This window comes from Podarcis liolepis (genome assembly GCF_965112155.1).
Source record: "Podarcis liolepis genome assembly, chromosome: 2".
Lineage (NCBI taxonomy): Eukaryota > Metazoa > Chordata > Lepidosauria > Squamata > Lacertidae > Podarcis > Podarcis liolepis.
In genome coordinates, this window is record NC_139555.1 from 62042964 (window position 1) to 62062568 (window position 19605).

The 19605-nt window shown below is 42.3% G+C and overlaps 2 protein-coding genes across 5 annotated transcripts; one reads left to right on the forward strand and one right to left on the reverse strand.

Annotated features, from left to right (window-relative positions):
• Window positions 1-1153: 1153 nt before the first annotated feature.
• On the forward strand, window positions 1154-10671 carry SQSTM1 (sequestosome 1). Of its 2 annotated transcripts, none has more exons than XM_083488197.1 (8): window positions 1154-1896; window positions 4670-4765; window positions 6502-6737; window positions 6862-7009; window positions 7265-7348; window positions 8214-8437; window positions 9462-9669; window positions 10352-10671. In XM_083488197.1, the coding sequence occupies exons 1-8, from the start codon at window positions 1713-1715 to the stop codon at window positions 10510-10512; spliced, it is 1341 nt and encodes a 446-aa protein (XP_083344323.1). In that variant the 5' UTR covers window positions 1154-1712; the 3' UTR covers window positions 10513-10671. The 2 variants fall into 2 exon arrangements, with proteins under 2 accessions (XP_083344323.1, XP_083344322.1); XM_083488196.1 differs by having other exon boundaries at window positions 1446-1896; window positions 6862-7015.
• Window positions 1903-18841, reverse strand: MRNIP (MRN complex interacting protein). Of its 3 annotated transcripts, none has more exons than XM_083488232.1 (8): window positions 18623-18840; window positions 16599-16658; window positions 15800-15897; window positions 14340-14412; window positions 13510-13643; window positions 13250-13337; window positions 11932-12091; window positions 1903-2526 (listed from the first exon to the last, which is right to left on the reverse strand). In XM_083488232.1, the coding sequence occupies exons 1-8, from the start codon at window positions 18680-18682 to the stop codon at window positions 2519-2521; spliced, it is 681 nt and encodes a 226-aa protein (XP_083344358.1). In that variant the 5' UTR covers window positions 18683-18840; the 3' UTR covers window positions 1903-2518. The 3 variants fall into 3 exon arrangements, with proteins under 3 accessions (XP_083344358.1, XP_083344357.1, XP_083344356.1); XM_083488231.1 differs by lacking the exon at window positions 1903-2526 and adding an exon at window positions 6176-8134; XM_083488230.1 differs by lacking the exon at window positions 1903-2526 and having other exon boundaries at window positions 11429-12091; window positions 18623-18841.
• Between the last annotated feature and the right edge of the window lie 764 nt (window positions 18842-19605).

Here is a 19605-nt window from a genome sequence, read left to right on the forward strand (position 1 = left end):
GAGCACGATTTCTGTTCTCATCCTGAAGCAAAGTTCTTAACATCTGAAGGCAGCCCTGTTTAGGGAAGCTTTTAATGTAACATAGTATTTTAATATTCTTTTGGAAGCCGCCCAGAGTGGCTGGGGAAACCCAGGCAGATGGGCGGGGTATAAATAATAAATTAATATTATTATTATTATTATTAACCCGAGGTACTATTTCTGGGTTAGTGGAGTCTGTAACCTCAAGCGTCTGTAACCTGAAGCGTATGTAACCCGAGGTACCACTGTACAGTGGTGCCTCGCAAGACGAAATTAATCCATTCCGCGAGTCTCTTCGTCTTGCGGTTTTTTCGTCTTGCGAAACACGGCTATTAGCGGCTTTAAGAAAACGAAACAAACTCGCAAGAACTCGCAAGACGTTTCATCTTGCGAAGCAAGCCCATAAGGAAATTTGTCTTGCGGAATGACTCAAAAAATGGAAAACTCTTTCGTCTTGCGAGGCATTCGTCTTGCGAGGTACCACTGTATACTGAATGGCCGCTTCTGGAAGCAGGTAGTTCGGTTGATCCCTTGGCTCCCTTCAGCAGGGACCTTCTTGCTGCTTAAATTGGCACTATGCGCAGGTTGAGGTTATGGAAGACATACCTAAATTAACATGGCACAAAAATGTAAGGAGCATATCCGGACAGCGGGATAGTGTCTGAAGAAGAGTGTTTTTGCTTTAAAGCATTCATACTGAGCCATAACTGCGACACTAAAGAGGGATCAGTTCTTTCCTTGTGTTGCAGTGACAGAGCCATCAATAACCCTTAATAAGGTTCATCGTCATTTTCACTTCGTAAAGAAACCAATTCTTGAGGGGGCTTTTTGTTAGCGACCTTGAGCAACCTCCTACCGCACTTCAGCCAAACGTTTTAAGCCCAGGCTGGGCACGAGAGACGGGAAGCTGTCCGAGGCCTACCTCCTCTTGCCCAGCCTCGTATGTATTAGATCCAGCACACAGTGAGTCAGAAATCCGAAACCACACCGGGCGCAGGAACCGGAGCGGGCGAGGCAGCAGCAGGAGGTGCCACTTCTCGCGTGTTTGTTTTGCTCGCCTTTGCCACCTCCCGCTTCAAAAAACAAGCTCGCCTTGTTGCCTGCTTTCCTCCGCCCACCTCTCTCTGTGTAGGCCGCGGAGCAAGAAAGTGCTGAGTAATGCTTACACGCGGGGTTTGCAAACAGAGCTAAACCGCGTTGGGGAGATCAAACCTCCTCCTCCTAGCTCACGAGGAGGCAAACGAGACGCCACCTCCAGGAGCACAAAGCATAATTGGCTTGCCTTCCCCCTCCCCGCTTTAAAAATCATACGACTGACAATGGCACTTCCCCTGTCCTTGGTGTTCTCCTTCCTGAGCTGCAACCCCGCTCCCTTTTGCCCCCCGCCTCCTTTCATTCTAGAAGCAGCTTTTTAGCGCAAGGGTCGCGCACGCCCCCGCTATTGTTGTTGTTGTTCTTGCCGCTCCTCCCCTGCTTGTCTCCCTGGGTGGGGACTTTCCCAGCTCAAGCCCGCCCTCTTTGCAAAAGCGCCTATAAGAAGCCCGGGGACGAGCGGCGAAGCAGGCTCGAGGACAGAGTTAAAGGAGGCTGCCACGCGGAGCGGTGTCGTCGCGATCAGGTCCGACCTCCCTCCCGCCTTCCTGCGTGAACCAATTCTTGCTGCGCCACTAGATCCAGCTGCTGCCGCCGCCATGGCTCCGATGACGGTGAAGGCCTACCTGCTGGGCAAGGAGGAGGTGACTCGCGAGATCCGCCGCTTCGCCCTCGACTCGCCTGCCCGCTACCTGCCGATACGGGACAAGATCGCCGATCTTTTCCAGGGGCTGCTTCGCAATTCCGCAGCCGCCACGGGCGCCTTTCAGATGTACTATAAGGGTGAGTGGGGGCGGGGGACCATTAACAACAGGCCACCGTGGTGTTTTACTTCCAACTCCGGTTTTTTATTTATTTGTGCGACAGGATCGCTGCAGTAGCCTTGCACGCAGAAAGGAGATTCCGACTAAGCGTCGGGAAGACATTACGTCTTCAGACAGTTATGTCCGTTTCTGACAGTAAGCTGCTCGATCGCGGAACGGACTCCCACGAGAGGTGGCAGAGTCTCCCTCAATGGAGGTTTTTAAGCAGAGGTTGGATGGCCACCTGTCATGGATTTGAGAATTCTGCATCGCAGGGGTTGGGCTAGATGACCCAGCTCTATAATTCTCTTCCAATTCTATGATTCCATGAAATCCGGCCTGGGAAACTTTTTTCAGTCACTTGATCTCCGGGTCTGGGAAAAGCTTCGCTGTGGTTCAAGGTACCGCAACAAGACCAGGAAAAAAGGTGTTTGCCTTTAAAAGGCGCCTCTGCTTTAGTGAATTGATAGTCCTAAGGCTTTTCATGCTAGATTTGGGAGGCAGGGCTCTGTGTAGCCGTTATTGCTGCCTGTCGGGCTGAAATCAACAGGTCAAGGTTTTCCAGACTCCGTTGTGCAATGGAAAAGCAGTTGGAGGTTTTGTCAAGTGCCTGTGTGCATAAAAGGCAAAGCTAACCTATCATAGTCATTAACCTATCATAGTTGTCACGCCCTTCTGCTATACTTGCTCAAACCAGCTCTTAATCTCTAAACGAAATAAGATTTGGAGTTCAGGTCTGTTAGGAAGCAACGCTTCCTAGTCTAGAAGCCTTACTTGCTAATGGAAGCTGTCTCTGATAATGTATAAGAAAAGGCATTCTGTACTAGTTCAGAGGCAGTCTTTTCCACAGTTTACTCCTCCAGTGTTGAGGCCTGAGCACTAAAACTGCTACTAGCTATGTCTCACTAAACCTCAGTGCAGTTAACAACCTCAATTCACCTGTTGAGGTTGGGTGGGGAGAGGGAAGACACTATAGTGTGTGGCTACTCTTTAAGTGCTCCAACTCTAAATCTGGTTTCAGTTGCTCATTTCTAGTCCCACCATGCAATTAACATAGTTCTTGTCATCTCATACATACAAATAACCAGAAACGTGTGGGTGACCCAGTTCTTCCCAACTAATCAGTGCCTGGGAGGATAGACATTGATCAAATAGGAAGGTTCCATGTGGTTGCATCATTGATACTCATACACATAGTGCGGTGGTGTGGAATTTTGCTCTGATATGTATCAAGGTACCCATGGCGTGAAGCTAAGTTATCTTGAATATGCTCTTCAACAATCTGGGTAAAAAGTATGGCAGACAGAGGAGTGACATAAGCAGCAGAGTCTCCACTGCGAAAAGGGGACTGCCACTGCAGGCGTTAATATGGTACTAGCTACTGGTGTCCAAATTTCTGTTTGGGAATTGTCAATGTGTTTCCTGAGGGTGGTGAGATCCCCTTAGTAGTAAGATATGACACGATAGGATATGGAGCTCGCTGATACTTCTCATAAATTCATTTAAAATAAGTGCCATTGCATAACACTGCACAGCTGTAAATATTTGTTTAAGCATGTTTGTACACTTGGGCAGTTGCGTCATACTGGGATATTCCTGTAGCAACCAGAATTTCTTCTAGGGAGCTCCCAGTCCTACAAGTCTTGCACACTTTTCAAAAGAAGTGTTTCTTAAACCACTCGTGACTATTGGTATATAAGAGTATAACGTGTGAGAGAGAACTGCACTGTGTATTGTAGTTTTCAGAGGCTGATGTCTGAGTACACAAGAGCGCAGAAAACTATCAGACTGTTGGTCCATCTGGCTCAGTATTTCTTAAACTTACTGGCAGAGGCTCGCCAGGATTTCAGACAGGTCTCCTAGACTTTACAGCAGCATTTCTGCATGCAACGCAGATGCTCTGTCATTCCATTAATTATTACTTCCAGAAGGCAACCTGGCAATGCCTGGGCTTCCCAATTATGAGGAAAGGTAGCAAATGGCTTTTGTACCTGCATGCATATTGTGCGCTGTTTTCAGTCCTGCCTGAAGGTTAGAACTGATTAGCAATGCCTTATTTTTTTGTACTACTTACAGTGCATGCTGCTTTTAAGGTCCTCTTGAAAGGAATGTTGATTCCCATTAAAGGAAACATAAATGAAGGTTTTTCTTAACTCAAGAATCAGGTGCTGGGAGGTTATTGTCTGTTGCTGCTTTCATTAACAATAAAACCTCCAATAAAACCTGTCCTGATCTGGCATGATGGGAATTGTAGTCCAAAAACAGCTGGAGGCCACCAGGTCTGGGAAGGCTGCTCTTTTTAATAGCTTTGTATATATCACTGCCTAAAGCATCGGTGCATCTTTACTAGAGATCAGCTACTGGAACAGTAATTCAGTTGGTAGCTGAGAACTGCATAGCTTTTTCAGTGGAAGGTTACATTTCTTTCATCAGAGCTAGCTTGCACTACATAGCCTGCAATATGAAGCTTATTTGCCTTTAGATTTTAATTCAAGTAACTGAATAAAAGCTGTAAATCTGTCTTCTGAAAGCACTACTTTGCTATGTGAAATAAATGTGTAACCAAAGGATACTTCACCACCCATCCAGATGGTGCTAGGCAACTTTCTTAACAACAGACTTGCATACAGCCCAACAAGAGGAAGGCAGAGTACATACTGAGTCCAACAGTGTTTTCTGCTGCCCTATTCAGAAATTTCAGGATAAGGCTGAATATCTGCTGTCAAAGTGAGTTAACTGTGTTCTTATTTCAGATGAAGATGGAGATATGATTGCTTTTTCCAGTGATGAAGAACTGAAGCTGGCCCTGCCCTGTGTGAAAGATGGGATTTTTCGCATTTATGTTAAAGGTAATCTTAGCCAGTTTAGTATTCTCTCTTAACTGCTTTTGGCAGCTATCTTGTAATGTATTCTAGTAGTTATAATTTGTTCAAGAGGGGAAAACATCACTGCGTTTCACTACACAACTTAAGACACAGCTTTTAACAAGCTAGTGTTTCACGAGAATGGCTGCTACAGGAAATATCACTTGAGAGTAAGGTGAGACTCTATGAACCCCAGTGACTTAATGGGAATTTAAACTGCATTGGCAAAACCAGTCTTGAAAACCAGAAATTCACCCAGAGCCAGTACAAGGGTGGGTTTGTTGGCCACTGCATTTAAATCCCTTGAAGTAGACTTCCCCCATTTCTCATTCTACCCTTATTCTTCCAATGACCATTGTTCCAAGCTGTTTTTGACATGTGTAATTTTGTTTTTCAACTAATACCAATGTATAGTTGGAATGCAGCAGCAGTCTGAGGTGGTAGAGCCCATAAACTAGGCCAATAGGAGATTATGCCTTTCCCATAGAAACTCTAGTAAAGGAGATTTGTTGAAGAAGTGTAACAAGAAGCGTATAGCTGATCCAAAGTTTACATGACCAGACTTCTTTGTTGTGCTCCAAGAGGCTTGAAATTCCTCCTAACAAAGCTGTTGTGTACCAATGGGGCACAAGCCACACACTAAAAGAAAGCTCAGTTTGACAGAAGTTGGCAGTTTCATGCTAGATTTCTGCAAGAAATGAGACATTGCCAGACACATGGGAAAGGGTGAGTATCCACCAGAACAGCATGCTAAGAGAGGAATGGTGATAGGCTAAGAGATCTAGAATTTGCCTCCTCTAACTTTCCCCAATATTGGAATTGGTGGTTTTAAAGGCCTGAAATAAGAATGAGCATTTATATTCATAACCTATGAGAACCCATATTTAGAACATTCTTAAATATGCAGAATGGGTATATATTGTATAACCCTCTGCTTATCATTGTTCCCTGCCCATTCCTACCTGCAGAGCAGATGTTGAAACCCCCAAAATTGAGAAGGTTAGAACAGGAAAAGTTATTGGTGGCTCTGATGGAAAACTGAGTCTGGTTTTTTAAAAAAGTCTTAGGATATAATAGAGAAGGCATTTTGCAGACTTGGATAGCAGAGACTGCTGGTGAGCAAAATATATCAATAACAATAATCTCGGGTTACAATAAGAGCCATGCTGAGAAAAAGATTCAGTGGCTACTCTCCTTTGGAAATAGAAAAAAACCATAAGCCATATGTATCTCTGGTAATTGGAACTCATGGATATCTTGTCTGCTGGTACAAACTGTGCCATGAATAACATATTTGAATATTTAAAAAAATCAGTTGGCTACAGTAGTCTGTGGTGCAACTTGATAGGAAAACAAAGTTACGATCACTCATAACAAACAAGTCCTTGATGAGCTGGGTTGTCAACATTTCTGAAAACGATGCTTCAGTCACTTTTTGCCAATTGTAACATTTACATTTATTGTCATCCTCTGTATACAAATACTGATTTGACTCTATGTTCATGTTTATCCACACCACAAACACGTGGGAAAGAGGTAGTGGCAGACACTAAAGGCTTTTATGAGAAATTGTTTAGTTCACTTCTGGGCAAAACAAAGTTGGAGGTGCAGGGCTGAGTAAAGTATGCACGCTTCCATTTCTGTCCTTTTACAACTGTCCAGTTCTGCAGCTCATTTATCTTCGGCATATTTCAGCAACACCCTGTGTTTGTTTCCTTCAGAGAGAAAGGAGCTGAAGCGTGACCACCTGCACCGCCAATCCTGCAGCCAGGAGCGCCCACCAAACATGGTGCATCCCAACGTGATCTGTGATGGTTGTGATGGCCCAGTTGCGGGTGCAAGATTCAAATGCACTGTTTGTCCTGACTATGACCTGTGCAGTACTTGTGAGGGAAAAGGTATCCATAAGGAACATAACATGATCATGTTTCAGAGTCCATTGCTCCATCCATTTGAGGTAAGTAACATGAGGAAAAAGCAGTTGCCCAGAGGGGGCTGTAAAGATCATCTTGCCGAAGATGAATTGCAACTATTTTCTAAAGCGACAGTTACCCCTAACAGTGTGTTCTTTTACCCTTTAGTGGCTTCCCAGAGGTCGCTGGCTTCGTAAGATGAAACATGGTGTTCCACCTTTTGCATGGATGCAAGGCTGTGGTCACCCTTGTCCTGCCCGCAAGTGTCCAAACCCTGGCCAGGCACAAGGTAGCACCACTTCTGCTCCTGAGCAAGGTATGCGTTTAGCTTTCTGTGACCATAATGGTGGTTGTAAATGCAAAATAAAAAGGCACACTCTGTCCCAAAGTCATTGCTTTCAGGAACTTACTTTTGAATAGATGTGTTCAGGATCTCCTTTAAGAATGCTACATTGAGATAAATCATAATTAGGAGCTAAAAGGAACTGAGTTTGTGAATCCTTTTAACTTTACTGATCAACTTTTCTCTTACAAGATCTATTAGTAACTTTTTCCCCCTTGTTAAAAACAGCTTCTAGCAGCCAATCTCAAGATCCCAATGTCACTTTTTTGAAGAATGTTGGAGAAAGTGTTGCTGCATTTCTGGGTCCACTTGGTAAGCAGTTGCTTTCATCTGGCTATTATTGCCTGCTTTCATCTATGATTTGCCTTCACACTTGCATGTGAGCTTTCAGAAATATCAAATGGTTTAAGTAGCCTTTTGTGGTTTGATCAATTGGGTCTCTTACTAGCTGCTTTCTGCCACTATCAAAAGGATATGTGTTACAGTACTGTGCCATTACAGTATCTGTCACCTATGCAGGACATGTGGGCCTTCTGTTTAGTTGGCTATTTTGCCTTACGCTTTCCTCCCAAATAGTTTTGTCAAAGTCTTCTAATACTATGGTTAAGCTTTTTTTGGGGGGGGGGAGTGGTCCTAGCAATAGTGTTTCATTTGTGTTTGTCTTCTCAAATACTGATTGCCATTGCATAGGAAAAACATAAAGGCAAAAGTGGGCATCTCCTGGACCTGTGTTCTGATTTTTGAGTTTGTTGAAGGTGATTGTCCTTCAGATGTATGACTGCACTGTGCAAAGGCAGACTATAAATACTTTAAGCTGTTGTAGAGCAATGTAGTCCGAGGAGAAAGTTGGCACTGCAAGTCAGTCAGCAGTAGGTGAATGTTACAGAATAGCTGGCACATTGTCCATCTTCTCTCATATCAACCAGCTATCAGTCTTCACATTCTTCCCAGTGATTGCTCAGTGGGAACATGAAACTTCTGTCCACAATTCCTGGACAAGGTTATTGGAGAGCTACTTTTGTCTGACCTTCAGAATAGCAAACCGTTGCCATTCTAAGGGGGAGGGGGAATTCATCCAAGAAGACTGTATTCAAATCCCTAGAGATGTAGATGTAGACAGAAACATAAAGTGATTGCAGATTACCACCAGCTTCCAACTTCTAAATTGTTTTTCTAGGTATTGATGTTGATATTGATGTGGAACATGAGGGACAGAGAAGCAAAGTGTCACCTAGTACAGAACCTAGTTCTGAGAAGAGAGGTTCCAGTGACCAGACCGGACCAGAAGCAAGTACCAACAGCAAACCAGCTGCAGATGCAGATACTCTTACAGACCAGCTGCAGGAAATGGCAGTACATTCTCCTGCTACACAGATGGAAGAGGAGAACCTCTTGCCAGAGGTACGAGTATGAAGATTAAACTGTCACTTCCGAAATGTGCAGTCAGTAGGGTAAAGATGTACACACTGTTTACTGTATGCTTGTCACTAAGATCAGCACTGATGCTTTTTATATTAGGAACTTAAATCGATCTTTCGTTTTCCTATGCAAGAGAGTACTAAATTTATTTAGAGATGGTCATGAGTAGTGGTAATCTTCTAGCCTCTGTACAATAACATACAACAGAAAAAATGTATTATTTCCAAAAAAACTAAAGCTGCAATCCTAACCCCGCTTAGGTGGGAGTCAGCCCAACTAAATTCTGAGTATGCATGGTTACTTGGCAGGGCATTCTTTGTTCGGTTTTCCTGGTGGACATTCGGCTCTGAAAAGGCAACATATTGTATATTTCTAGCTTCAGGACTGGGGGGAAAAACCCATGCTAGATATCCTGAAAATAATCAAGAGTATATAATTGAGCAAGAGATGTTTGGTAAGACAGGGTGAAATCCATTATCACATGTGGACTTCCACTTGCACAAGAGGACTTCCCACTGCAGCTCCTCACTTACACTTGTTCTGGAGGGTCGCCCAGTGTTGAGTGTGGAGGTGCTGGAGAGGCAGGAGGAAGTACTATTGTACATGTGGAAATCCATTTTTCTGGTGTATGTTTAAAGCCACAGATTAGTAACATCAGCATGTATCGAAGGGGGTAGTTTTAGATGTGAAGCTAGATCTGTAATACACACTGAAGTGGCTAAAATTTTCATGGAAGGTTGTGGTTAGCAATGTTGCATTTGATGTGTTTTCTTGGGCATCAAATGTCTGTTTAGCAGTCATGGAAAATCCTAGAGAAAGTATAATCTGCAATATTCCTTAAGGTGAGGGAGGCAGAGAACTTTAGTGTTGGGGAATTATGTTAGTTGTAGCCAGTGAGCAGCATGTATGTGCTATTGGTAAGTAACTTCATTAGGCACGGGTCTTTTAAGGAGTACTTTGTGTTATTCTAAAGCTGGCTCTCCACATTGTCTTTGTGCAATCCCAGGAACCAGCTGAATCCAGCAGCAGTTCAGGGGCAGATGAGGACTGGACCCATTTGTCTCCAAAGGAAGTAGACCCTTCAACTGGTGAACTGCAGTCCTTACAAATGCCAGAGAGTGACAACCCAAGCTCTCTGAATCCAGCTGAAGCTCCCACGAACACAGGACCAACAGGACTGCGAGAGGCCGCGCTCTATCCTCACCTTCCACCAGGTAAAAAAAAGACACTGGAAGGCTATATACAGCTCTGGCATGTTAGGAAATCAAATCCTGTTTACCTTGGGTACAGACTAATATTACATGTTACTTGCTGAAACCTGCATCTCCTTACCCAAGAGTAAGTGCCACTGAACTCAGTGAGCTTATGTCGGGAGTAGACATGCATAGGATTGTATTTGAGTCCCATCTCTTCAGTAGTATTATTTACAAGACAAATTGGTCACTTGAACTCAAGTGTGTAGAAAGTTCATTAGCTGCATTTCGGTATAAGCTTCCATGACAACATGCAACAAAACAATAAAACATAAGCCCCAAAACTAGTTTATATGAGCTGCTTAAATTCCCAAGCAAATGTCTTTGCCTGATACCGGAAAGACAAGAACGCAGCCCTGTCTGCAGGTCTTGAGCTGTTCAGGGCTTTATAACCATCACTTGGGTTGCCAAGATAACTTGAAAGATTGTTACCTAATCAAGGTCAGCCTCAGTTGGTCTTCCTATTGGTAACTTTTCCTGATAAAGCTTGTAAGGATCCAGTTGTTAGAGAACACAACCTAGACATAGTCAATTGCCCTCACCATCTTAAAACAGCCAGCTGTGGATTTGCAGATTGGAGACGGGATGTACACAAGGTTGTAGGATAGCTGGGTCAACTAATCCTATTTCTACTTATTTACAGAAGCAGACCCCCGTCTCATTGAATCCTTGTCCCAGATGTTGTCTATGGGGTTTTCTGATGAAGGAGGCTGGCTGACTCACCTGCTGCATTCCAAGAACTACGACATTGGGGCAGCTCTGGATACCATCCAGTATGCCAAGCAAGCAAAAACTTCCAAATAGCACCTGTGTAACTCATAATTCTTAAAGCAAATTGTTAAGGCTGCTGCAACTGAGTAGCCTACCTTTTTATATCTTTTGGCCCCTGCAAGGCTCTGATTGTCTTTCCATATTCTAAGTTCATACTATCAATAAAGATTCACATTAACTTTCCCCACTTAATTCAGTAGTGTGTCTAATTTGTGGTAATACTTCATATTGCAGAAGATACTTGGTAGGTGCCAGTACTCAAAACAATGGATGCTATCAGGCACAAGTTCTGATAGCTGGTCTGGTTTCTGTTTCTTTTTACCCTCAGGTGGTGAATCAACTGCAAGCCTTGCTTTTACGAAAATAAATGGTTTTGGAAACTTGGCTGAAAGGTGGTTTTGCATTTCACATTACATTTGTGGCACTTTCTGTACTAGGGTGTGATGAAGCAGAAAAAGTTTTTAATACATAGGCCTACCATTGTATGGTACTCTGTCACGTTCTATGAGACAAGATAAACTACAGCAGGCATAGGCAAACTCTGGCCCTCCAGATGTTTGGGACTACAATTCCCATCATCCCTAGCTAACAGGACCAGTGTTCAGGGCTGATGGGAATTGTAGTCCCAAACATCTGGAGGGCCAGAGTTTGCCTATGCCTGAACTACAGTACACATACAAGTTTCAGCACCACCTGAGCCAGCATTCCTACTCCTACTCCAGAACCAGATACAAGAAAATTCCCTCCTTGTATGCAAGAGAAAACAAAGCTAGCCCCCAATTTCATACTTGAATGCAGAAAAACGCCTTTTTATAAATTTCTGCCTATACATAGCATACAATGAATACTGCTTTGCTGGTTTTAAAGTCTTGTCCCGAAACCACATTTTTCACCACAAATGATGAACAACATCATAGAAGCCCTACATGCCAAAGATATTGACAAAGTATTTGAGTACATTCTCCTTTATTATACAACATAGCTCTGTGACTTAGGTCAGGCTACAGTTTATTCTTCTAAGTCATCTCACATAGACTAATAATGATAAAAAAGTGTTGGGAAGAAAAAAGAGCATTTAAATATCATCATCAAAGTCATCTCCTGTAGAAAAGAGGTTTCTATGCAGATTCTTTGAATCTGAGACACTAATAAGAGTATTTAAAAAAGGGACAGATTGCTGTTCAGGCAGTCTATTATGCAGTTTTTCTTGAAGATGAACATTGGTCAAAGGAGGAAAGTGTTTCCCTCTACCCACAGGTATGTCAGCTATGGGAACATGTTCAATGTTGGAGAACTTTTGCACTCCAGCTAGTGGAATGGATGCATGATGCCAATTACAGGGGCTGAAGGTTGCTGGCCTTTCAGCACTTGTCCCTGCAGCAAACGTTTGGACTGGCGTTCCCTGCCTTTCTTGCATCATGGCAGTTTCATTGCCACTATTACAACTCTTACCAGATAAAAGGAATTTCTCCCACTTTGAAAGTCCAGCAGCTCTTGACTCTGAATCTTTATTCTTCTGGCACATCAGATGCTCTTTGACAGCAGGAACCCCATTTCCAGATGTATCATCTCCACAGGTATTTTTAGCTACTATGGCTGAATCTTTTCTGTTCTATGATAAAAAGCAGGAGACTGAAATAATCGGAAATGCCAGATTGCAAATAAGTTACTCTATCTGAGCTCTTTTGCTCTGTTGCACACTCGGCTAGACTGCATGGGTTGGTCTGTTCTAAGGTGGGTAAGTAAGTAGTCGACCCATCTGCAGGAAAGTAACATGCACCACAGGTGGTGGTTCTGTTATTAAGACAGAACATTCTCCTCAGATTCAGAAAGCAACTGCACAGCTTGCTAAGAAGCCTTGCTGAAGCAGAACCAGCATTGGTTTCTGCAAGGGCAAGTCCAGTTTTACAAACCTATAAAGAGTTATTTGAGAGTTTCACCAAGCATATAGAGGTGATCTGGTTGATATAATGTACTTGGGCTTTTAAAACACTTTTGACAAAGTACCTCACCAAAGACTCCTGAGTAAGCTTAATGGTAAAGCGATGAGAGGCTGTTTTGTGGATCAATAATTGGCTGAGTAGCAGGAAGTAGAGAATAGGAATCAACAGACAGTTCTCTGAATGGACAGATGCAGAAAGCAGAGTCCTTCAAGGATTGGTATTGGGACCTGTGCTTTTTAACTGGTTCATAAGGGATCTAAAGTTAGGAGTGAGCAGTGAGGTGGCCAAGTTTGTTGATGATATTTAATTGTGACAACAGGATGCTGGACTTAGGCCACAGGCTGATCCTGCAGGCTTTTCATGCATTTTTTAAGTTGATACTCATTGACAATCCAGCTCTTCCATAGCAAGGTTTACATTGCATCCTGTACAGATGTACACTACTTACATGGTGGGGGGAAAAAATAGAGTAGGGCCTCATAGAATGGCTGTAATAACAGGCCCACTGCACAATAAGTAAAAAGCCAATTCACTGGCTACGAATACTGTAAAGTTGATTTGTCAGGTAAAAGAGTTGGTTAGGATATGTACAAACACCACCTTGTGCTTTCAGTGAGGCTTTGATTATACTGAAAGTGCTCAGTAAGCTCTACTCATTTGGTAGGCTGCTTTGAGAAGAGCCATGGTAGTTAGGCAGATTTGAGTTCTACCCATTTCAGCAACAATGCAGGGAATACAACACGAGTGAAACTTTTATGACATTTAAAAGAGGGTCCTGTAATACTATAAAACATTAAGTATTTGTTATCTTGGAAAAAGAGCGATACCTCAAAATGTAGGACATCCTTTGCAAATCCAGAAGCTCTCCTTTTTCTGGACCCCTGGGAATCGTGTGAGCTGGTCTTCTGACACTTCCTAGCAGGTGCAACAAGATTAAAAGTGGTCCAATGAATTCACACAGCATCACAGAGAGAAAAAAGCAAGTACCTCTTAGATGAACCTTGTGATTCAGTTATACTATTCTGGCATATTTAAACAAGGCACCATTACTTACTATGCAAAAAATAAGAAACTACTACATATCCACCTTAGTGTGTTCTTGGAAGAGTAGCTCTGTTTTTCTGTATGCACCATTATCTCCTCCTCATCTTCCTTCACTTGCTCTTCACATCTTCCATCAAGATATTTAGTCCAGCGGCTGACCAACTTTACCTTTTCCTCCTACAAAAATTACAGAATGTCTTATCGAGAGTCCTAACTCACTATCCATCTCAGACTAAATGCTCTGTTGCTTTCGTGATCTGTTTTAATCACAGCAAGAAACCGGATAATGATTATTTTTATTAATACCATTGCTGCTACTACTGTCCAGCCATCTCAAGTACCAAGAAAAGCTGAATTTGGTGAATTATGCAAACTCAGATGCATTTGTTCTGGTTTTGCTTGTCATGGGGAAGGACAAGAGATATGCAGGACCCTAGATGGTTTCTAATTAGTACCCCAGGCTTCTAAGATTTCAATAGGATCTGCCTGTGCTTATTCAAGCCCATCCTCATAACTATTTAAAATGAAAGCATGTATGCTCAGAGAGCTTAATTCTGTACCCAATCTAGAAGAACTGTGTTCCACACATTTTTCTGTGTTCTGATGAACCATGACCTTTACACAATCCTGCTAATATGCAGTAAAAACAAAGGTTGCCCAATGTCACATGGAGAAATGGGTCCTTACTTAACTAAACAAATGGATAAATTACTGTTATAAACATTTACACAAAAATAAATCTTGAGAGTATCCGGGGGGGGGGAGTCAGCTAAACTCATCTCCTTTCCTTGATTTGTATTTTAAGGGCTTGTGACTGGTTGTCCTTCAATTTTGGCTTTGAAGATACACTTTATTTAATACAAAGGGGTTTACCTGCCTGCCCGAATTCTCTTCCAGTTTAACTATTGTGTTCTCACCATCTCTCTTTATTGGTTCTTCTATAAATCTGAAAATAATCAATGCACTTAATGTTATATCACTATATAAATGTGTGTGTTTTAGAGTTCATATGTACTGAAATGTGAGCACAAACTGCAAAGCATCAGGTCTCTCTCTCACCCACATGATCAAGGTGTCTCCCCTGCCAGGTAAGTATAGAGGTAGACGATATCACACACTATCTGCTGATTTTCCCCTTGTATACAACGCCCTGAGGAAAATTGATATCTCCAATTCTTAATTGGCTTCCTGGTCAATCTGCACAGAAATGACAGTTGAACTCCTAGCGGATAAACATCTACAGTGGTACCTCTGGTTGCGAACGGGATCCGTTCTGGAGCCCCATTTGCAACCTGAACAGAACACAACCCGTGCCTGCGCGTGCCCCGATTCACCGCTTCTGCGCATGATGTCATTTGGAGCGTCTGCACATGTGTGAGCAGCAAAACCTGGAAGTAACCCGTTCCGTTACTTCCGGGTCACTGCAGGATGCAACCTGAAAAGATTTAACCCGAAGCGTCTTTAACCCGAGGTATGACTGCATATATTACACAAGCGGTAACCAAATTTGCACAGTTACAGCTATGTGAACGCACTCCAATTTTAACATTTAATGTTGTAAATTTCTTTTATGTTGTAAATTGCTGCAGGCTACGTTTTACAATTTTAGAGGAAAGTTTTCCTTTTATTTTCTGTCATTCGTTGTAAAGACCTTTGGCTATATACAATAAAAATTGACTTGACTCTCACCCACATCCGCACCTTTAGAAAATGCAACTGTGGTAATTAATAATTGTTAATAATGGAACAAAGGAAATCTGATACAACATGCAATGAAAAATGTTAAGATGGTGTGCATAAATCCCGCTAGCCAAATCAGTACCTTTGGTCTCAACAAAACCTCAATTACTCCAACAAATAAGTTTAGGCAGCTGGTCTAAAGGATTGTTTCAGATTTAAATTGAAGTGTTATCGACAGTTCCACTCCTTGATCATAGTAATCATAGCATTTTAAGCAGTTATTGAACCTATTTCCACAGAAGCCAAGTTTAATGGACATCGTGTCACCTTTCTGAATTTGGAAGTTTGCTAGTCCAGATTGGAATTAACTAAGTGGGAGCAGAAGCATTATTTTAATCACATTAAATCTTTGCACTGCAGTTGACAATTGTAGAATTGCTGAACATTTCTAATTAAAATCCATTGGGTGATAGATGTACTCAGAAGATACCCATTGAAATCAATGGATTTAAGTAATCTTAAATCCACTAATTCCAATGGGTCTACTCCGAGTATGACTTTGCTCGATACCACCCATTATATGTAATTTAGAATGAAAATTATAATGCAAATGTATACAGACACCAAACAGCAATAATAAGTTAATACCATACCTAAGCATTTCTGTAGGTCCCTGCTCTACCTGTCCTTGTAGCAAATTGAGTTTTTGTACATGGCGCCTGCAATCAGATCCAGAACCCTGACCAAAAATCTAAAGTAACAAAAGTTTTGTTAACACTTATTTTCACAGTTCTTTAACGTTATATTGGCAAGGAAATAGCATCATAGCTATATCTGAGAGGCCCTAGTCCCAGGGACATTACTTAATAATGGGCACTTCCTGTTTGTAAATCTGACATATATACAACCTTTTGCTTTAACAAACTTGCACTGTACATCTTATCACTCCACACTTTAGCTAAGAATGCAGTATACTCTTCTTTGTGTACGTTAACCTCCATAGTTTATATAATCAGAATAATTACTACGACTCCCTTCTTCTAATACATGTTTTATAGTAGCTCTCCTATAGTACTATATTTGGATCACATTTTTTATCATCAACATGATAACGTATTAAAATCTCTTCTAGTTGAGGAGGTACCAGAAAAAATAGAAACACTCCACTGCTTAACCTATTTTTAACACCAGATTATGTGAACAGATTCCTATTGCAAGATAAGGAGATTTTTTAAAAAAGAGATTAATGTGGGTAACATAGATTTCTAATACTAATACAGCAAAATCCTATTCATGTCCACGCAGCAGTAAGCCCCACTGAATCCAATGAGACTTGTTCCCAGTTAAGTATGTGTAGGATTGCAGTTTGAGAATCTGAAGAAAAAGAATCCACCTACTAAAATGCCAGTTCATTGATAGCAGGACTTAAATAAAGGAACTGTGGGTACTCACCTTTAGAACTGACTGCTTTTCATCACATACTTTGCAATTCCATTTTTGGCTCTTTTTGATCTAAGACAGAATTGCAGATATAATTCATTAGTAACCCACACAATTACATGGGTGAAACATTCACCACTGTGCATGTTTCTGTAACTATTCATCGATTTTCAATAAAAGCCAAGTGTGTATTTTAAGGGGCTCAAGAACAGGTCTATGATCAGAGTGCTGTGTGTACTGTGTACTTATACGTATATCAGAATTGTTTATTGTAGGTTTCTGTTCCTTTCCCCCCTTAGTATTCTTTTGTAATAAAAAAAGTATATCAGAATTGTGCACCTTCATTTGAACTCTTCAACCTGCCTGAATTATGTCAGCAAAGTTAGTTGTTATTGACTTGCTTAGCTTGCCTAACTTACTGTATTCTCACCGAGAAGAATGCTTACTTTTCCACCCAGTAAGTACTAAATACCACATTTGTGTGGCAAAATCATGGAACCACAGAACACCTGGCCATAATTCAATCATAATCCATAGATTTAATGGCCGAGGGAATCACAATTTTTAAAGACGAAATGCAACAGTGACCATTCTACAGATTGGGGCATGTGCAATGCAGGCTACAGTCTGCTATAAGCCACACCTGACTGCCTTGCACTCATTACATTTTATGCAGCCCCAAGTCCCTCCCAAAGCTGTTCCATTCTTCCATCCAATCAGCATTTGTCCCTTCCTGCTTGTTTCCTCCTTAATTTTGGCCACAGTTAAAACTGAAGCAAGACTATCTTTATTCTGGAAAACACATCCAGAATAATACTGTCTCTTTTTGCCTAATCCACTGCTAACATGTGGCCCCTGGCGGATTCCGTCCAAGGTAATGTGGCCTTTGACAGAAGAAAAGTTGCCCCACTCATGCTTTGACCAGGGAGCAGGAGCACTGCAGAATGGCACAGTGGCAGAATAAATAGCTGCAGCTGGTTCAAGTCAAAGTACATGGAAAGGAGTTTCTAGCCCAGTGGTTGCCAAGCTTTCTTCCACGTGGACCAAATGAAAATTGTAGAAAATTGGCAGGCCAATTAATGTTTCTGCCTGTTGCAGCAATTGGTAATGTGCTGTGCTAAATGCTGTTATGATTTTTAATTGTATTTTTATTGCTTCTTTTATTTCCTATTTCATGTGTTACTGTATCACCATATAATTCAAATTATAATACAATAAAATACAATATACAGAAGCAAAATAAATACAATTAAAAAACAATGCGAGTATCTAACATGCAATGGATGTGCCATTTCTCATCTTCAAACACAAATCCAGAGACACCACAGATCACCTAAATGAAGCTCATGGACCACAGGTGGCCTGTTGACCAGTTTGGGAACACTTGCTGCAGCCAGTGAATGATGCACAATGATTTGATAGTACCCCAATAACACAAGATGCTGGTTTTTAGTACTATATTTATATTTATATTTAGTACTATATTTATATTTACTTAGAGACCACTGGTCTCTAAGAAAGGGTAACACCTCCCCCTGCCCTGAAGTGGAACATTTTGGTTCACTTCAGACTTTCAGACCTGTAGCAACAACCTTTGTGTAACTGTGGTCAATGCTTTTGGGGGGGTGCGGGGGTACACATACCCCTAAACATGTTGAAAATCTTTGTACTTCTGTCCATTTACTGTATTTATTTTTCCCGATTTGAACTATAAAATGGTGATTTTCTTGAGTCAAAGTGAGAGTACCCCTAAACGTGTTTGTTGTGGGGGTTTTTTGAAGGAAAAAAAAAGCACTGACTGTAGTGATGGAAATGCCCAAGTTTGCCCTGAAGGCAAAGCCAGCTTGCAAAACCTCAACTTGTGTCCGTTGACCACCTTTTGAATTACTTTTAGCGTCTTGTATGGGACTAGATGACTCTTGGGGGTCCCTTCCAATTCTACAACTCATCTGTTCTGTGAGCCGGAGGAGGACAGAGCTCGGGTTCAAGTAGCCCGCGCGCTCCAGCCGGCAGGTCCCGCTCCCGCGTGGCCTCACCTGCTGGACTTGGAAGACGTTGCAGAAGCAGCACCTCAGCACCTGAAACTGCTGAGCCATCAGGGACACTGCTCTCAGTCAGCGCAGCTTCTTCACTCGCATGGGAAAGAAAAACACCCACCTTCCACCTCTCCCAGGGGGCGAGAGGGACTGACAAGCGCCTCAGCAGCAGCGCACTTCCCGCTAAGCCCAAACATTTGGCGGGAAATGGCGCAGATAGGTCCCCCCCCCATTTCCTACGGCTTTTCATTGGCCTCGTGCAGGATCTAATTGGGATGGGCGGGGACGAGGTTCCTCCATTAACTAAGGGCTCCCCTCGAGAGGCAGAGTTGTTTTGGCCGCGGAGTGATTTCCTGGTTACCTTTGAACCCTCCGGCGGCGTTTGGAGGGGTGATAAAAAGCAAAACAGCTGTGTGCAGGAGGCAGCGAGAAATCCAGGATTAATTAAGTAGTAATGACGAGTCAGACACGACTAATCGACTGAACAAAAATGAGTATTATTATCCCTATTTTACGGGTGGAAGGGACGAGGCTGAGAGATGGGGTGGGTCAGGAGACTAAGAGTGGCTTATGACAATTATCCTTCCTGTAGACTTTATACCCAGGTAGCAGGGTCCCAGGTTTTCCCCATTCCCCTCCAGTTTATCAGAGCAACTGATTTCATGCATCCTTTTTACTTTGTTTATATGCCATCTAGTGGGCAGAGTGAAGATTTGACATTTCTTTACATCCCAGTTTGTGAGGCTGGCACTATTTTTGTAAGATGTCTGCTTTATAGGCTTACATACATCTGTTCTTTTCTGTACATTTGATGAATGGTAGCTGCATGTATCAGCTGGTTCTGCTGAAACCATTTGCATTTGAGACGGTATCAAAATGTTATGTCTAGTGGCCCATTTCTGCAGTAAACTCATCAATTGATGATGCAGTCATCAAGTGAAGGGATGCTTGTGTAGTAGCCAGTTACAAGCAATTCCTACAGT

Coding starts and splice junctions, on each gene's coding strand:
- SQSTM1 (XM_083488196.1), top strand. CDS start 1,713: ATGGCTCCGATGACGGTGAAGGCCTACCTGCTGGGCAAGGAGGAGGTG. Junction 7,016..7,264: donor TGCTCCTGAGCAAGGTATGC/GTTTAGCTTTCT, acceptor TGTTAAAAACAG/CTTCTAGCAGCCAATCTCAA. Junction 9,670..10,351: donor CTATCCTCACCTTCCACCAG/GTAAAAAAAAGA, acceptor ACTTATTTACAG/AAGCAGACCCCCGTCTCATT.
- MRNIP (XM_083488230.1), bottom strand. CDS start 18,682: ATGGCTCAGCAGTTTCAGGTGCTGAGGTGCTGCTTCTGCAACGTCTTC. Junction 16,659..18,622: donor ACGTCTTCCAAGTCCAGCAG/GTGAGGCCACGC, acceptor ATTCTGTCTTAG/ATCAAAAAGAGCCAAAAATG. Junction 13,338..13,509: donor TCTTCCAAGAACACACTAAG/GTGGATATGTAG, acceptor TGCACCTGCTAG/GAAGTGTCAGAAGACCAGCT.